The sequence below is a fragment of the Microtus oregoni genome, unplaced genomic scaffold (genome assembly GCF_018167655.1).
Source record: "Microtus oregoni isolate MIOR12 unplaced genomic scaffold, Mior012 000050F_ref0000143, whole genome shotgun sequence".
Lineage (NCBI taxonomy): Eukaryota > Metazoa > Chordata > Mammalia > Rodentia > Cricetidae > Microtus > Microtus oregoni.
In genome coordinates this window covers 14,359,763-14,374,017 of record NW_024543256.1, presented here as the reverse complement: position 1 = coordinate 14,374,017, position 14,255 = coordinate 14,359,763, and the positions used below count along the sequence as shown (strand labels likewise).

General features: G+C 44.8%; 1 protein-coding gene across 1 annotated transcript in view; it reads right to left on the bottom strand.

The window, feature by feature from the left end:
• The window catches only part of LOC121437046 (FERM and PDZ domain-containing protein 3-like), a 75,922-nt gene that overhangs the window by 21,827 nt on the left and 39,840 nt on the right, over positions 1 to 14,255 (bottom strand). Inside the window, exons 10-11 of the mRNA XM_041636909.1 lie at positions 13,499 to 13,588; positions 11,279 to 11,458 (exon numbers count right to left, since the gene is read on the bottom strand). Of these exons, the coding sequence (XP_041492843.1) occupies positions 11,279 to 11,458; positions 13,499 to 13,588 (270 nt within the window). The remainder of the gene's footprint in view (positions 1 to 11,278; positions 11,459 to 13,498; positions 13,589 to 14,255) is intronic.

The following is a 14,255-nucleotide window of genomic DNA, read 5'->3' as shown; positions in this document are numbered from 1 at the left end:
TAAAGATTTACTTTTATTTATGTCAATATGTCTGCATGGTAGCATACACTCATTCCATTCATACAGGTGCCAAGGAAGGCACAAGAGGCGACAGGTCCTCTGGAACTGAAATTACAGGTGATTGTGGGCTGCCTGGTGTGGCTGCCAGGAAATGAACTCAGGTCCTCTGGAAGAGCAGCAAGTGCCTTCAACCACTGAGGCATCTCCCCAGCCCTGTCCATATTGCTCTTTAGCTAGCTCTTCTTGTGTAGTGTTTTCTCTATGTAGGCTCCAAGCTTCGTCTACAATTCTTGAGTCTTCCCCATGGTGGGTCAGCTTTGACCTCTGTGTTGAGATTCTTGAGTCAGTGTTTCATTTTATTTCCCCTTGAGCCCCTTTCCTTTCTCAAAACATATATAGTGCTATAAGGCAAATACCTTTTTGAGACAAGGTCTCATCCTGAAGCCTAGGTTGGCCTGTATTATGTAGCCCGTATTGGTCCCATACTGCAGAAATTCTCTGGCCTCAGCCTCTAGAGTGTCCCTGCACCCAGCTTGATTCATTAAGTAGTGTTTGAATATCCAGTTCCTGTGTATGTTACAATAAGGCATTTGGAGTGTCACTGAAAGAACAAATTAATGACTAATGATGCGTCTATTAAATTCATGAATTACCATGGGGAGGAAAAAGTCAATACACATTGAGGAGCAATGGCTCTTTTCTCCACTAAGAGAGTAGCCACAGATTAAATGTTATCCAGTCATTATTAGCAAAGGACACTGGTGATGGTTGTACTTCCAGTTAATGGAAACTCCTCAGTCACAATAGATTGGTCAGCCCTACATAAGACAGACAACTAAGAGGGTAGAATGGGGCAGGGGAGTCAGATATGCCCTCTAGCCTCACCCTGTCATCTTTAGCAGAAAGACACACAGAGGTTTGGATGTTGACAGTTGCTGCAATCATTACTGGAAGAACTCAAGATTCACTAGGTGTGACTCAGGGCACTCATGAACACTATGGACATTTCCATTGCTATGACTTTATTTTAGGATCTCACTGACTTTTCCTTACTTCTCAAGCTATGTGATGATGCTGAGATTTGGGGCGGGGGCTCTCAGCCTGGGGGTCCTTGTGTCTCTGGTCCCAAGCTGCTTCCGCTGTGTGTATTTATGCCTCACCTGTGGGTATGTTTTGTCATTCAAATTGTGACTTCTCATAATCTGGACAATAACTTAAGGACCTCCAGTAACACCCTAACTGGCTTTTCTTCTTCCAGTGTCTTCCTACTGCACTTTCCTATTTCTACTTAAGGGATCTTTCTAAAGCACAACTCTTACTATAACTGAGCCTTGTCAATAGCGATGAAACCCAGTTACCTTACAAGAGCGTTCAAGACCCTTCGGGATTTGGACCTATCCTATATCTTCAACCACGTGTCTCATCTTGGTTTATGTCCTTTCCTCACGTCACCACTCCTCGCCTTGTGTTCAAACAATGGCATATACTTTATTTTTTATTAATTTATTATTAATTATATATATTAACTTATTTGCCAAGCTAGTTCATCCCTTCCACACTTCAGCCTGTGTTGCTCCCTCTAGCTAAAATATGCATGTGTTCCATCAAGCCCACCCAGCCAGCTGACACAGTATGAGCCCCTCCTGAAGAGCCAACTCATCTGACAGCTGTAGTCACTCATTCCAGAACACCACAACCAGGTCCTTGCCTTTGTGGAGCTCACAATGTAGCTGGCAATAAGTCATGCACCAAATAATCTTAGAACCAAATGTGGTCATGAGGTGTGATAAGATGTACGGAGGGAAATTACAGAGTTACCGGAACGTAGACTGTCCGGGAGCAGTGTGTGCATGGGCGTGAACATGTGTGCATGTGACATTCGGTCTCAGAAGCCAGAAGAAGCTCCTTTGCGGCCATGGCATTGGCTGACAAATTGAATACAGGACTATTTGCCCACTGCCTAGGCGGAGTGGCTGACTGGTAGATGGACAGATTGATGGGCTGGCTGCTTGCGGAGCAGTCTGACTCACTTGAACCCTGGCTGACAAACGGGCTGCAGGGCAGCCAGAATGCCAGACAGTCTCACATTTGGATTGTTTAGCTAACTGACTGGCTGCCTGTCTGACTACAGACAGAATTACTGACTGGAGTCTCACTGACTGACTGGCTTAACTGATTTCACATCAGTTTCCCCGTACACCCATGTAGTGCAATATCATCAATAAAACAGCAAGAAGGCAAAGTCCTGTGCTCTGAGAAGGCTAAGCACATCAAGAGGTGGCTCAGGACAGACAGCACAGCCCATCACATTAGTAGCCTTTCGAGGTAGCCAACTGGGCCCCAACATAGGCTAAGCGTGGCTTGTGGAAGGAACGCAGATGAGCTTTTCGCCAACAGGGGTGCAAATCAAATTAAGGGAAGGTGAAAAGAGGTTGGATAGGTTTCTTATAAAAGTTCAAAACCACCCATTTACCTTAAATAGGATTTTAATGATCATGATGCCTCATGTAACACTTGCCCATACAGAAAACACTAAAGCAATAAAGCTCAAGGAGAAGAACGGGAAGCATGCTGGGCCAGAGATCCCATGGGACATTCCTTTGATGGTTCCTTTCCAACCTTATGAGCTTCTGTAGCAGCGGAGTAGGGTAATAGCCCTGTGGTGTCTGTTTCAGTCTGCTGTCTCTTGAAGAACAATATGTGAACACTACTTCATGTTCTCTCTACTATGAACAAGTAAGCTGAGTGAAAACTGTAACTAAATACACCCAGGCCATCTTCAAGTGGAAAATAAGATAAGGAGAATGGAGTTTAAAGCACGAGCCAGGCAGGAGAAGCTACAGCAGGGATTAATTTGACATGCTCCAGCTGTATCTCCTTCCTGGGATGCCCTGGTATAGAGCTGGCTCACTCCAGCATCTCTGGCAAGAGAAAAAGGATGGGAAGCATCCCGGAGAGGCAAGGTTACCAGATGGGGGGTCCGGGAGTCCCAGGGGATCAGTCCATTTGAGTTCTTGCCTCCGTAACACTGGGAAAGGCTAATTGGACAGAGCCAGACAATTTCGAGGTGAGGCTGAATATTGCTTTAAAGCAATGGTTTTCAGACCAGCTGTACATTATAGTCATCCAGGAGTCTAGAAAGACTTAGCTATCCCTGCACCCACCCCTAGAAACGCTGCTTTCAATGATCTGGGAGGGACAGCCGGAGTAGCCAGTGATTTTAAATCTTTACACATGAGCCGGATGTTGGGGAGAAGGGCATGCCTGTGATCCCTTCATTTGGGAAGGTAGAGGAGGTAGGATCAGAAGTTCAAGGTCATCCTTTAAGGCCTGTGCGAATTACATGAGAACCTGTTTCAGAAACAAAACTGAAAATCTTTGGGCATGATTCTTACAGTTAGTTATTGTGATAGTTTGAATGTAATTGAAATTTACATATGCTCACAGGGAGTGGCACTATTAGGAGTTGTGACTTTGTTGGGAGCGGGTATGGCCTAGTTGGAGGAAGTGTGTCACTGTGAAGGTGGGCTTTGAGATTTCCTATGCTCAGGATACCCACCCGTGTGTCGGTTGACTTCCTGTTTCCTGCAAGTCAAGATGTAGGCAGCACGGCATCCGCCTGCACACTGCCATGCTCCCTGTCATGATCATAATGGACTGAACCTCTGAAACTGTAAGCACGCCACCCCAATTAAATATTTTCTTTATAAGAGTCACTGTGGTCATGTTGTCTCTTCATGGCAATGAAAATCCTAACTTACACTGTCATGGTTGAGACAGCAAACCCTCCCAGAACATTCTTAGGCCATAGTGGGCTATCTATGAAGAAATGGACTAAGTTTGGTTGCTAACTTCCATGTCCTCTACTAAGGAAACTCAAGAAGCTGAAATGGAAGATTCCATGTGTAGTGGTGTACTCATCTTACAGCCAGATTCTCTCCTGTTTGGTTATCTTACATGTATTTGTTCTGTATGCATGTCTCTCTCTGTGCACCAGGGCATGAGTGTGGAAATCAGAGGATAGTTTATAGGAGTTGGTTCTCTTCTTTCATTGTGTAGAATCTGGGGATTAAACTCAGGTTCTTAGGACTTGGTAGATGGCTTCTTTACCCCCTGAGCTGTCTCACTTACCTTCCCCACTTCTTTTTGAGCTAGGTCCTCCCTATATAACCCAGGCTGGCCTTAAACTTCCGATCCCCTTGCATTAGCCTTCTAAGCGCTGAGGACCCATCCTTCCTTCTGGGACTCCTGGCAATTAATAGCTACTGGGGGAGGAATGTCATTTTCTTCAGTAGTGTAGCTATGGATAAATTACTATTGCTCCAGAAAATAACCTTCCACCCATAGTAAGCAAGAAACTTGTAATTAAACTCAGGGAGAGATGGGGGCACTACAGATGGTCTCAACAAGCATTGTTCTTTCAGAAGACATGACCTTGGTTCAGTTCCGAGCACTGACAAGATGGCTAACCACTGTCTGTCACTCCAGTTCCACCCTCTATTGGCTCCTGCTCTACATATGTGGTATGCAAACATGCTCTCAAGCACACAAACACATGCACATGAAACCAAACAATATTTAAACTCAGTAGGCCACACACAAAAAGAAGTCATGAAAGTTGCATTGGGCCAGGTGGGGGTGGGTGGCACATGCCTTTAATCTCAGCACTTGGGAGGCTGAGAGGTAGTGAGTTTGAGGCCAGCCTGGTCTACAAAAGATAGTTCCCCGGATAGGCTCCAAAGCTACAGAGAAACCCCCTCTTGAAAAACAAAAACAAACAAACAAAAATTTCTATTTTCAGGGCTAGCCAGTTCTTTCAAATAGGCCAAAAACCTATAAACCATATTTTAAGGATACTTAGCTTTAATAAAAATAAAACGTTGAAACCCAAATTTTAAAAAAAGGAAAGTAGTATTGGGGTAAGAGATACATTGAGGTGTGGAGAGATGGCTTAGCAGTTAAGAGCACTGGCTACTCTTCCAGAGGTCCTGAGTTCAATCCCCAGCAGCCCTAGGGTGGTTTACAAACTTCTCTACCTGTAGTCCCATGGGATATGATCCTAGGCATTCATCATCCTTCACAATTGCAACCAGTTCTTTTACCTCTAATCAATGCATTTGTTGATTTCTGTGCTATCTATATTCCAACAAAGCTATTAGCATGATGTTGTCATTCATCTTCATATTCATGTGGAAAGAGATTAAATGTTGCTATACCCATTTCATAGAGTATGGATTAGTAGTCCACAGAGCATACATCACTCATGCTTTCTGGTACCAAAAGCTGGCTGCAAATGGTATGCTTGTCAGTCAATAGTATCTTTATTACAGCATAAGAGAACTGGGGATGTAGCTCAGTTAGTAGAGTGCATCACAGCTTGCTTACCATTTATAAAATCCTGGGTGTGGTTGTTGGGGCATATTATTTTAACTGTGTAAAGGTGTGTTACATTGGTTTCTGCTGCCTTTGTTAATGATGCATGGATGTGTTGCATTCTTTTATGTTGCATTTGTTGAACTCTGTGAAGCTGTGTTACTTTGCCTGTCTAAAATACCTGACTGGTCTAATAAAGAGCTTAATGGCCAAGAGCAAGTCAGGAGAGAGAAATAGGTGGGGCTGGCAGGCAGAGAATAACTAGGAGGAGAAATCTGGGGACGAGAAGAGTGAGAAGCAAGAACAGGAGGAGGAGAGGAGGATGCCAGGGGTCAGCCACCCAGCCACACAGTCAGCCACTGAGTAAGAAGGAAAGAAAGACATATAGAATAAAGAAAGGTAAAAAGCCCAGAGACAAAACATAGTTAAAGAGAAATGGGATAATTTAGGTTAGAAAAGTTGGCTAGAAACAAGTCAAGCTAAGGCGAGGCATTCATAAGTAAGAATAAGTCTCTGTGTATTTATTTGGGAACTGAGTGGTGGACCTCCAAAGAGTAAAAATAAAAGACTAAACAAAACAAAAAACAAAACAACTACATGTGGTGGCACATAAGTTGTGCATGGTGGCACACAACTTTAACCACGGTGCTTGGGAAGTAGAGGCAGGAAAATCATGAATTCATGGCCATCTTATTATCTCAGCTATATAGGAAGTTTAAAGCCAGCTAGAGATACATGAAACCCTGTCTCAAAAGTAAAATAAAATAAGGAAAGGAAAGAAAAAGAAAAATGTAATATATATGAGTACTTGCTATGTGAAAAACATCATGGCATTGATTTTTTTATTGCCACTATAATACAGGACTCCAAATTTAGTAGTTTAAGTAATACACATTTATTCCTTACAGTCTGGACGGTCAGAGTTTTGATACAAGCTTTACTGGGTTAAAAATCAAGTGCAGGACCATGTCACTTTTGTGGTCTGGAGTTGAATCTATTCCTTCCCTTTCCTGATCCTGGAAGTTACCACACTCCTTGGTTCTTGGTCTCTTCCCTAATGAAGGCTAGCAAGGGTGAGCTGAATCCTCTCATCACATCCCTTTCTCTAACTTCCAGAGTCTGTTCCACGTACACTGACTCTATTGACTACATTAGTCCTAGTTGAATAATTCATGCTAATCTCCCTATTTTAAGGTCAGTTGATTAGCAATCTTAATTGTGTCTGCACTTTTTATTCCTCTCTGTCATAGCATATTCACAGGTTCTGAGGATTATGGAATATACATATTTAGGAGAGGATTATTCTACCTATTGTACATGGTAAATCCTATTACAGAGAATAGCAATTATGACACCAAGTGGCTAATTCTGAAGTTTTCTTTCACATATTATTTGTTGCTCTTAATGGGGTATACCTGAACCCCTTATCACTTGGTTACACCTCTGCGCACTCATCATCCACCTGACTATTGGTCACCATTCACTCCTAAACTACCTTTTAATGTCTCATCAAGACAACAAACACAATGTATTTATACCCAACGGTAGTGTCATCTCACTGATGTGGGAGGTCCTTCTGTCTATGTGTTGTTTTTATTGGTTAATGAATAAAGAAACTGCCTTGGCCTGTTGAGAGGGCAGAACTTAGGTGTGTGTGGGGGGGAACTAAACTAAATGCTGGGAGAAAGAAGGGCGGAGTCAGAGAGAAGCCATGGAGCTGCTGCCAGAGACAGACATGCTGAAACTTTGTTGGTAGGCCATGGCCTTGTGGTGATACACAGATTAATGGAGATGGGTTAAATTAAGATGTAAGAGTTAGCCAATAAGAAGCTAGAGCTAATGGGACAAGCAGTAATTTAAATAATACAGTTTCTGTGTGATGATTTTGGGATTAAGTAGCTGGGAACTAACTAGAGGCCTCCTTACAACATCTCACCACTTACTCATGACCTGCTAGAGTCCTTTTTTTAAAAAAAATTATTTTATTATTATTATGTTCATGGGTATGAGGGTCAGATGCCCTGGAACTGGGGTTACAGACAGTTGTGAGCTGCCATGTGGGTGCTGGGAATTGAACTCAGGACCTCTGGAAGAGCAACCAGTGCTCTTAACTGCTGAGCCATCTCTCCAGCCCTTTTTTTTGAGACAGGGTTTCTCTGTAGCTTTGGAACCTGTCCTGGAACTCACTCTGTAGACCAGGCTGGCCTCGAACTCACAGAGATTCTCCTGCCTCTGCCTCCTGAGTGCTGGGATTAAAGGTGTGTGCCACCACCACCTGGCTTTGACCTGCTAGAGTCCTTTACACCTAACACTGCTATTTAGTGCACGTTGGATAAGTGCAGTAGGCAATAGGGGGAGGAATAAGAAAACACATGCATTGCCAGGCAGTGGTGGCACATGCCTTTAATTCTAGCACTTGGGAGGCAGAGGCAGGTGAATCTCTGTGTGTTCAAATTCAGCCTGGTCTATAGAGAGAGTTCCAGGACAGGTTCCAAAGCTACAGAGAAACGCTGTCTCAAAAAACTGAAAAAGAAAAGGAAAGAAAACGCATTTATTGTGTGCAACACAGGAGGGGCCAGCCATGCCCATCTTAATACAACACATGTTGCACATCTGCTCCTTGGCTTCACAATTGTCTTGCTTCCGCCCTTCTTTCATGCTGGCCCAAATCAGCTTTCATTCTGTTACCCTTCTGCTCAAGGACCAACAGTACATTCTTACTAATCAACCACATTGAATCTAAATTCCTCAAACCGGCCTGGGAGGCTTTTAACGGACTTGTTCTGCCCGCCCCTAATCTCTCCAATCTCTCCTCTCCTTATTTTCCTCTCCAGCCAAGCGACTATGCTTATCGACCTGCACATATGGCTTGCTTATTTCCGTGCTTGCTCCTTGCCTTTCTTTGAACACATCCCACTCCTCTCTGCTAATTCATGCCTATCACTTCAAGATCCAGCTCAAAACACCCTCTCGAGGAAGCTAGTTCTGGTTAACTCCTTCTCGTTCTTTTCATTTCATATTCCATACCACATTTATCTATGACATTTGCTTCATCCTGCTTTTTTAGAAAGAGATGTATTTTAGTTTTGTATTTGTGTGTGTGTGTGTGTGTGTGTGTGTGTGGCTTCCCCAAGAGGGTGAACTTCATCTGATTCCAGAGTTGTGTAGGGGTTCTCATGCTGTGTCAAGGAAGGTCAAGCATGCTTGTGATTGTAGTCACCCTGATAAAAGCGTAGTTTTTCTGAAATGTTCATTCATGTTCACCACTGTGGGTGGATCACTTTCAGAAATAAGCAGTGTGCTCCTCACTCGGGAGAAACATACTGAGCCTAGCTCAGCCTCTTTCCTCCCAGACCTCTGATCATATAGGTAGTCTTCAACCTGGGCTCACTCTAATTCATTGTGTTACAATATCCATTTGGAGAAAATAAAATAAAAAGTAAATACATCCTCATGCCCAGGTAGTTCTTCTAACCAATGAAATCATCAGTTTTAGCCAGGCAGTGGTAGTGCACATCTTTAATCCCAGCACTCAGGAGGCAAGAGGTAGTCAGATCTCTTGTGAGTTCAAGGCCAGCCTGGTCTATAGCGTGAGTTCCAGGACAGCCAGGGCTACACAGAGAAATCCTGTCTCCAAAAGGTGGGGGACATCAGTTTTCAGAGTCGGACCCTGGTGTTCTTATTGTTTAAAACCTCTCATGGGATTTCTCTTGTGCTGCTGACATGAAAAACTCACTCTTGAAATGCTGAAGGTTGAAAAACAAAAGCTAAAAGCTGTTTCTCTGCTTTAAACCATGTCTATATCTCTGTGACCCACACTTCCCCGGGCGTGTCTTGTCCTTTTTTTCCCCTTCCCTTACCAGTTCATTTGGCTTTTTACCCGACCACATCTGAGGAGAGTAGCAACCAGTGGTTGGGAAAGTGGCCACAACCCAATTAAACATCAGCACCAGGCCGGTCCCCAAACCAAGGAGAATACCACGGATCACAGGTGGAAAGATTAGCATATTAAAGCTTCCTGGGTTTTACAAACACAAAAATAAGTAATTGGTTCTTTTAGAAACAGCAAAACACTCCACTGCTTAATCTGTTAACTACACGTCCTTCTGGGAAATCCTTTAAGAAAGGAAAGCTGTACCTCCCACCGAGAGAGCCTCTGCCAGCTGGCAGGAAGGCCTGCCCCCTGCCCACACTGGTCACTGTGTTCAAACAGGAGAACTGTGGAGGGGGTGGCTGGTCATGGCTACCAGACTTCTGTGATAGCTGCTTTGCCAGTCTGAAGGTGTTGATCTATGGGGAAGGTTCTGAGGTTCTAGGAGAGCTGGACTCTGGGAGATGAGATGGCACGTCGGCTCTAATTGTCCCCCCACTCCCCAGAACCACTGTCAATGCACAGACACACCTCTTACGTAGTTCAAAGTGGATGTTCCCCAACCAATATACAGGTGGGATGGGCAGAGATGGGTTAAGTCATTCATTTCTTTAATCTCTGAGGCAGACAGACAGGGCCTGAGGTGGCCAGAGTCTCCCTCTAAGGCTGCTCCATTTAGCTTGAAGTTCCATGTGAGTGCGATGTCCTTTGTTGACATTTTGCAATGCTAGGGATGGGATCTAGGGTCTTGCCCATGCCAGTCAAGCGCTCTATTACTGAGCTTCCTCACCAGCTGTGAGCTCCCGTTTCCCCCCAAGGGCTGGGAAGATGGCCCAGGGAGCAAACTGCAAGCATGAGAACCTAGGTACCAACGCTAACATCCACGTAAACAAACAGGGTGGGATAGCAATGCACCTGCAATCCAAGTGCTGAGAAGGAGAATCTAGGAGGATCTTTGGGCCTTGCTGCTCAGCCAGCCTAGCCAGTTGAGACAAAAATGGGCCTGTCTCAAAAAGTAAGGTCGAGAGCACCTGAGGAAGACACCTCTGGACTCCACTTGCATGTGTGCATACAGCTGTACACACTGGACACACACATATTTTGAGACAAAGACTCATTCCCTGTGTAGCCAAAACATGCCGTGAAATTTAATCTTCCTCTCGGCCTACCAAGTGGCTATGAATACAGACAGGGTTGCAACACCATACGCAGCTGTATGAATTTCATAATTATTTTTTTAATATTTGAGATAGGAGCTAACTGTATAGCCTAGGCTGAACTTGTAATCACCATGTAGGCAGTAATGCTCCTGCCTCAACTTTTTGAATACTGGAATTACAAGTCACCATGATACCCATAAATTCAAATTTTTGTGTGTGCTATGACAAGAATAATTGTGAAACGATGGGTTAGGGAGCTCCTGTTCTCTGCCGAGAACCTACTCAGGTTAACCCAACCCTTCCTAGCCCTACATAGTGCTGCATAGTAGTTGCAATGAGAATGGTCTCCATAGGTTCATGTTTGAATACCTCGACATCTCCAACTGATAGTGCTGTTTGGGAAGGATTAGAAGGTATGGCCTTCTCGGAGGAGGTGTGTCACTAGGGGTGGGTTTCGAAGTTTCAAAAGCCCATATCATTCCCAGTTAGCTCTTCGTGCCTTCTACTTGTGTCTCAAGATGTGAGCATTCAGTTACTGGGTCAGTGCCATGCCTGCCTGTCTGTTGCCATGCTCCATGCCATGACTGTCATGGACTCTAACCCTCGGAAACTGTAAGTGACAAGTAAACGCATTGTTTTATAAGTTTTCTTGGTCGTGCTATCTTAATGACAGCAATAGAACAGTAGCTAAGGTGTGCTGACAAACCATCTTAGATTATCCAAGTCCTAGAAGGTGGAGAAGGGAAATATGAAGACAAAGAGTTCTATGGAGAAGTCATTTCAGAATCTCTGAGCCTCAAATCACATGCTCCAACTCTTTCCTTGTCCCCCAGGGCTGTTCTGGAAAGAAGCGGCACCTCAAAGAAGTGCTCACCTTGGCATCCATGATGCTGGTCTCCACTCGGGCCACGCCCTGGTTCTCCCGGAACAGCTGGATCTTGCTGATCTTGCTGAACTCGGACAGCACAGTGGTGAGGTTGGTCTTGAGGTCAATAACATGACTGATGCCGTGACGGGGTCCCACCAGGAGAGTGGTGGCTGACTGCTTTTCGTCCTAGTGCCCAAGTGTGCCAGGCAGACAACGTTCACAGACAGATGTGGAGAGAAGGACCAGGGAGAAGAGGCAGTGAAGAAGAGAAAATATGTATTATGTAGGTTCTGCTGGAGTACGCGAGGAGTAGGGGAAGGGAGGAGAAATACCTGAGGCTCAGTGCCAAGGTTAAAAACGCAACCTTGAGAGGAAAACAGTCTGGAACCTCCCTGGTACAGGATCCTAGATCCTCAGCCTAAATCACCCCTTAGCTACAGCAATAAGTTAACTGAGCAGCATCAGGGCTGGCTCTAACAAAATTATAAGGTAGGTGAAGTATGTCCTTTCTAGTGCTTTTGGAGAACTCTCCGTTATCAAGTACCAAGGTACTTTTCACAGTTGTTGAAAGCCATCCAAAACTCTTAGCCAGTGCTTTTGCCTGACTAGGCAGCATTATGTCTGGCTTTTACCCACCCTCCACCAACTTGCACTTCTCACCCTGTGCCAAAGCCATAGTGAAAAAATAACTTCGCCTAAGGCATGCAGGGTTGTTTAGGTGCTTAATGAAGGGCTCCCTAGATTTACCCTTTAATAGGTACTCCAGCAGCCTTGACTCAAAGGAACAACCAATAGGCATTTGAGCAATGTCAGGCTGGTGGAAGAGAGATTTCAGGGTGTGTGTGGGGGTGGAGGGAGGGGCCAGGGGGCTTTCAGTGATCTCCAAATCCCAGTGTATAAATGGCTGCTCCGAGGTCTGACAGGCCAGATTCCCTTAAATGGGGCAGACAAACTCCTTGAAGTCATCAAACCTGAGCCTTCCGCTGACCCACTCCCTGCTATTAACATCACCCGGGAACCGCTTATGTCTGCCTACAGGCACTGTGATAAGCAGATTTTCTCCAGTGTGCCGTGCTAGCACGACAGCGTGTTCCACAGGGCATGACAAGCACCTGAAGCCAATCAGCAAGATGATTTGAATTTCCTTCTACCAGAGGCAACTGGACTGGAGCAGTCTTAGGGACTGTGCCAGCTGAGCCTTAGCCCAGAGCATCACAGTGCAGTGCAGGTCCTGAGTAGGCAGGGGGCAGTATGGAGAGATGGGAAACCGGGGCTAGGGGACTATGGGAGTTGTGTACATGTAGAGGCAAACAAACAGGGTTGGGGTTGGCAAACTCTGGCCCACGGGCCAAATATGGCCCCTCACCTGTTTCAAACACCTCAATGGTGAAAAATGAAAACTTAGAACATTTTTAAAAGTTGGAAAGAAGTCAAAAGAGCCATATTTTTGACACATGGAAATTCTTTGAAATTCAAATTTCTGTGTCTCTAAATAGTTATTGGCAGGGTGTAACACCCATTTGTTAACACGCTGTGGTTGTTTTCATGCTAACACAGCAGTGCTGACTGGCTGCTACCGAGATCCGTTTGACCCACCAACAAAAGGCAAGCATATTTTCTATCTGGCCCTCTACAGACATGGGTTGTCAAACCCTGGAATATAGGGAAGGGGAACAAAAGGACTGATAATGGGCATTGAAAGTAGATGGAGTTGACCCCCATTATCTATAGGGGACTGCTTTCATGGGTGCTTAGTTCCTACATAAAAGGATATAACATTTGTATATCGTTTGCATGGATATTCTTATGTACTTCTTAGAAAGGGTCTTATATATGCAGGAATGGCCTCGATCTTGAACTTGTGATCCTTGTTCTTCAGCCTCTAGAGTGCTGGGATTACAAGCATGCACTGTCATATCTGACCCTAATGTATGCTTTAAATCATCTCAGAAATCTTACAATACCTAACATAGTGCCAATACTGTATAAATTGTTGTTATACTATTATGTCTAGAGAATAATGGCAAGAAAAATATCTATACATGCTCAGTACCAACACAGTTTTTTTTTTCTTAGACTATTTTTGATCTACACTTGGTTGAACCCATGGATGTAGTGGATGCTTTGAATATGAAAGCTAACTGATTTTGTCCCTCCAATAAAGGGCTGGTTCCCTCCCCTTGGCCCCACGCTCTGCCCCTCCCCGAATCCCTTAGTCCCACTGACCAGTCCTACAGTGTTGAATAAAACACCAGTGAAGGTCGGAAGTTCATTCAGAATTCGAAGGTACTGGAGCTTTGCTTGAACGGCGGAGCCCTGTGGAAACAACCCACCTTGAAATAAGAATCTAGAGGAGCAGAGAGAAACATCCCACATCCTCCAAGTGGAGGCTCAAGGTCTTATGGCAGGAGCTAGTCATCAGCCTACTCCATGGAAATGAGAAAGGCCTGGGTAAAGCTGGAAGGAAGTTCCCGCTCGGATGGCTTTCACCTTCAGCGTTCCACCTACCTCCCCGAGCACTCCTCAGACCTCTTGGTCCCAATACCTAAAGTAGCATTCGAATCTGTTGGTCTTTCAGTAATTCAAGCCCCTTTCCACAAACTCTGACATCCACTTAATCTATGCACCTCTCCTAAGTTCCTTCAGATCCTTAGAGCCTCACTGATAGTGCCACATGCAATCATGGGGTACCACTTAGTGCTTTCATACTGAACACATCCAAGTCCCAAGCTTGTTCTTCATCTGGGCTTCCAGGTCTCCGCCAGCATGTCTGGGGCAACTGAGCTAGAAACCTGTGAGGGACACAGGACTCTCCCTTCATCCTGTCATCTGAGGGCCATCAGTCACCAAATCACATTTATTTTACCCCCTGACTTCCTCTTGAATGGATCTACCTATTTCTTTTGCCTTATACCATTTCTTTGACATTCCTTCCTATATCAGGGCTTTGGGTACTCAGCTTCGTCCCCTCAGTTACATACAC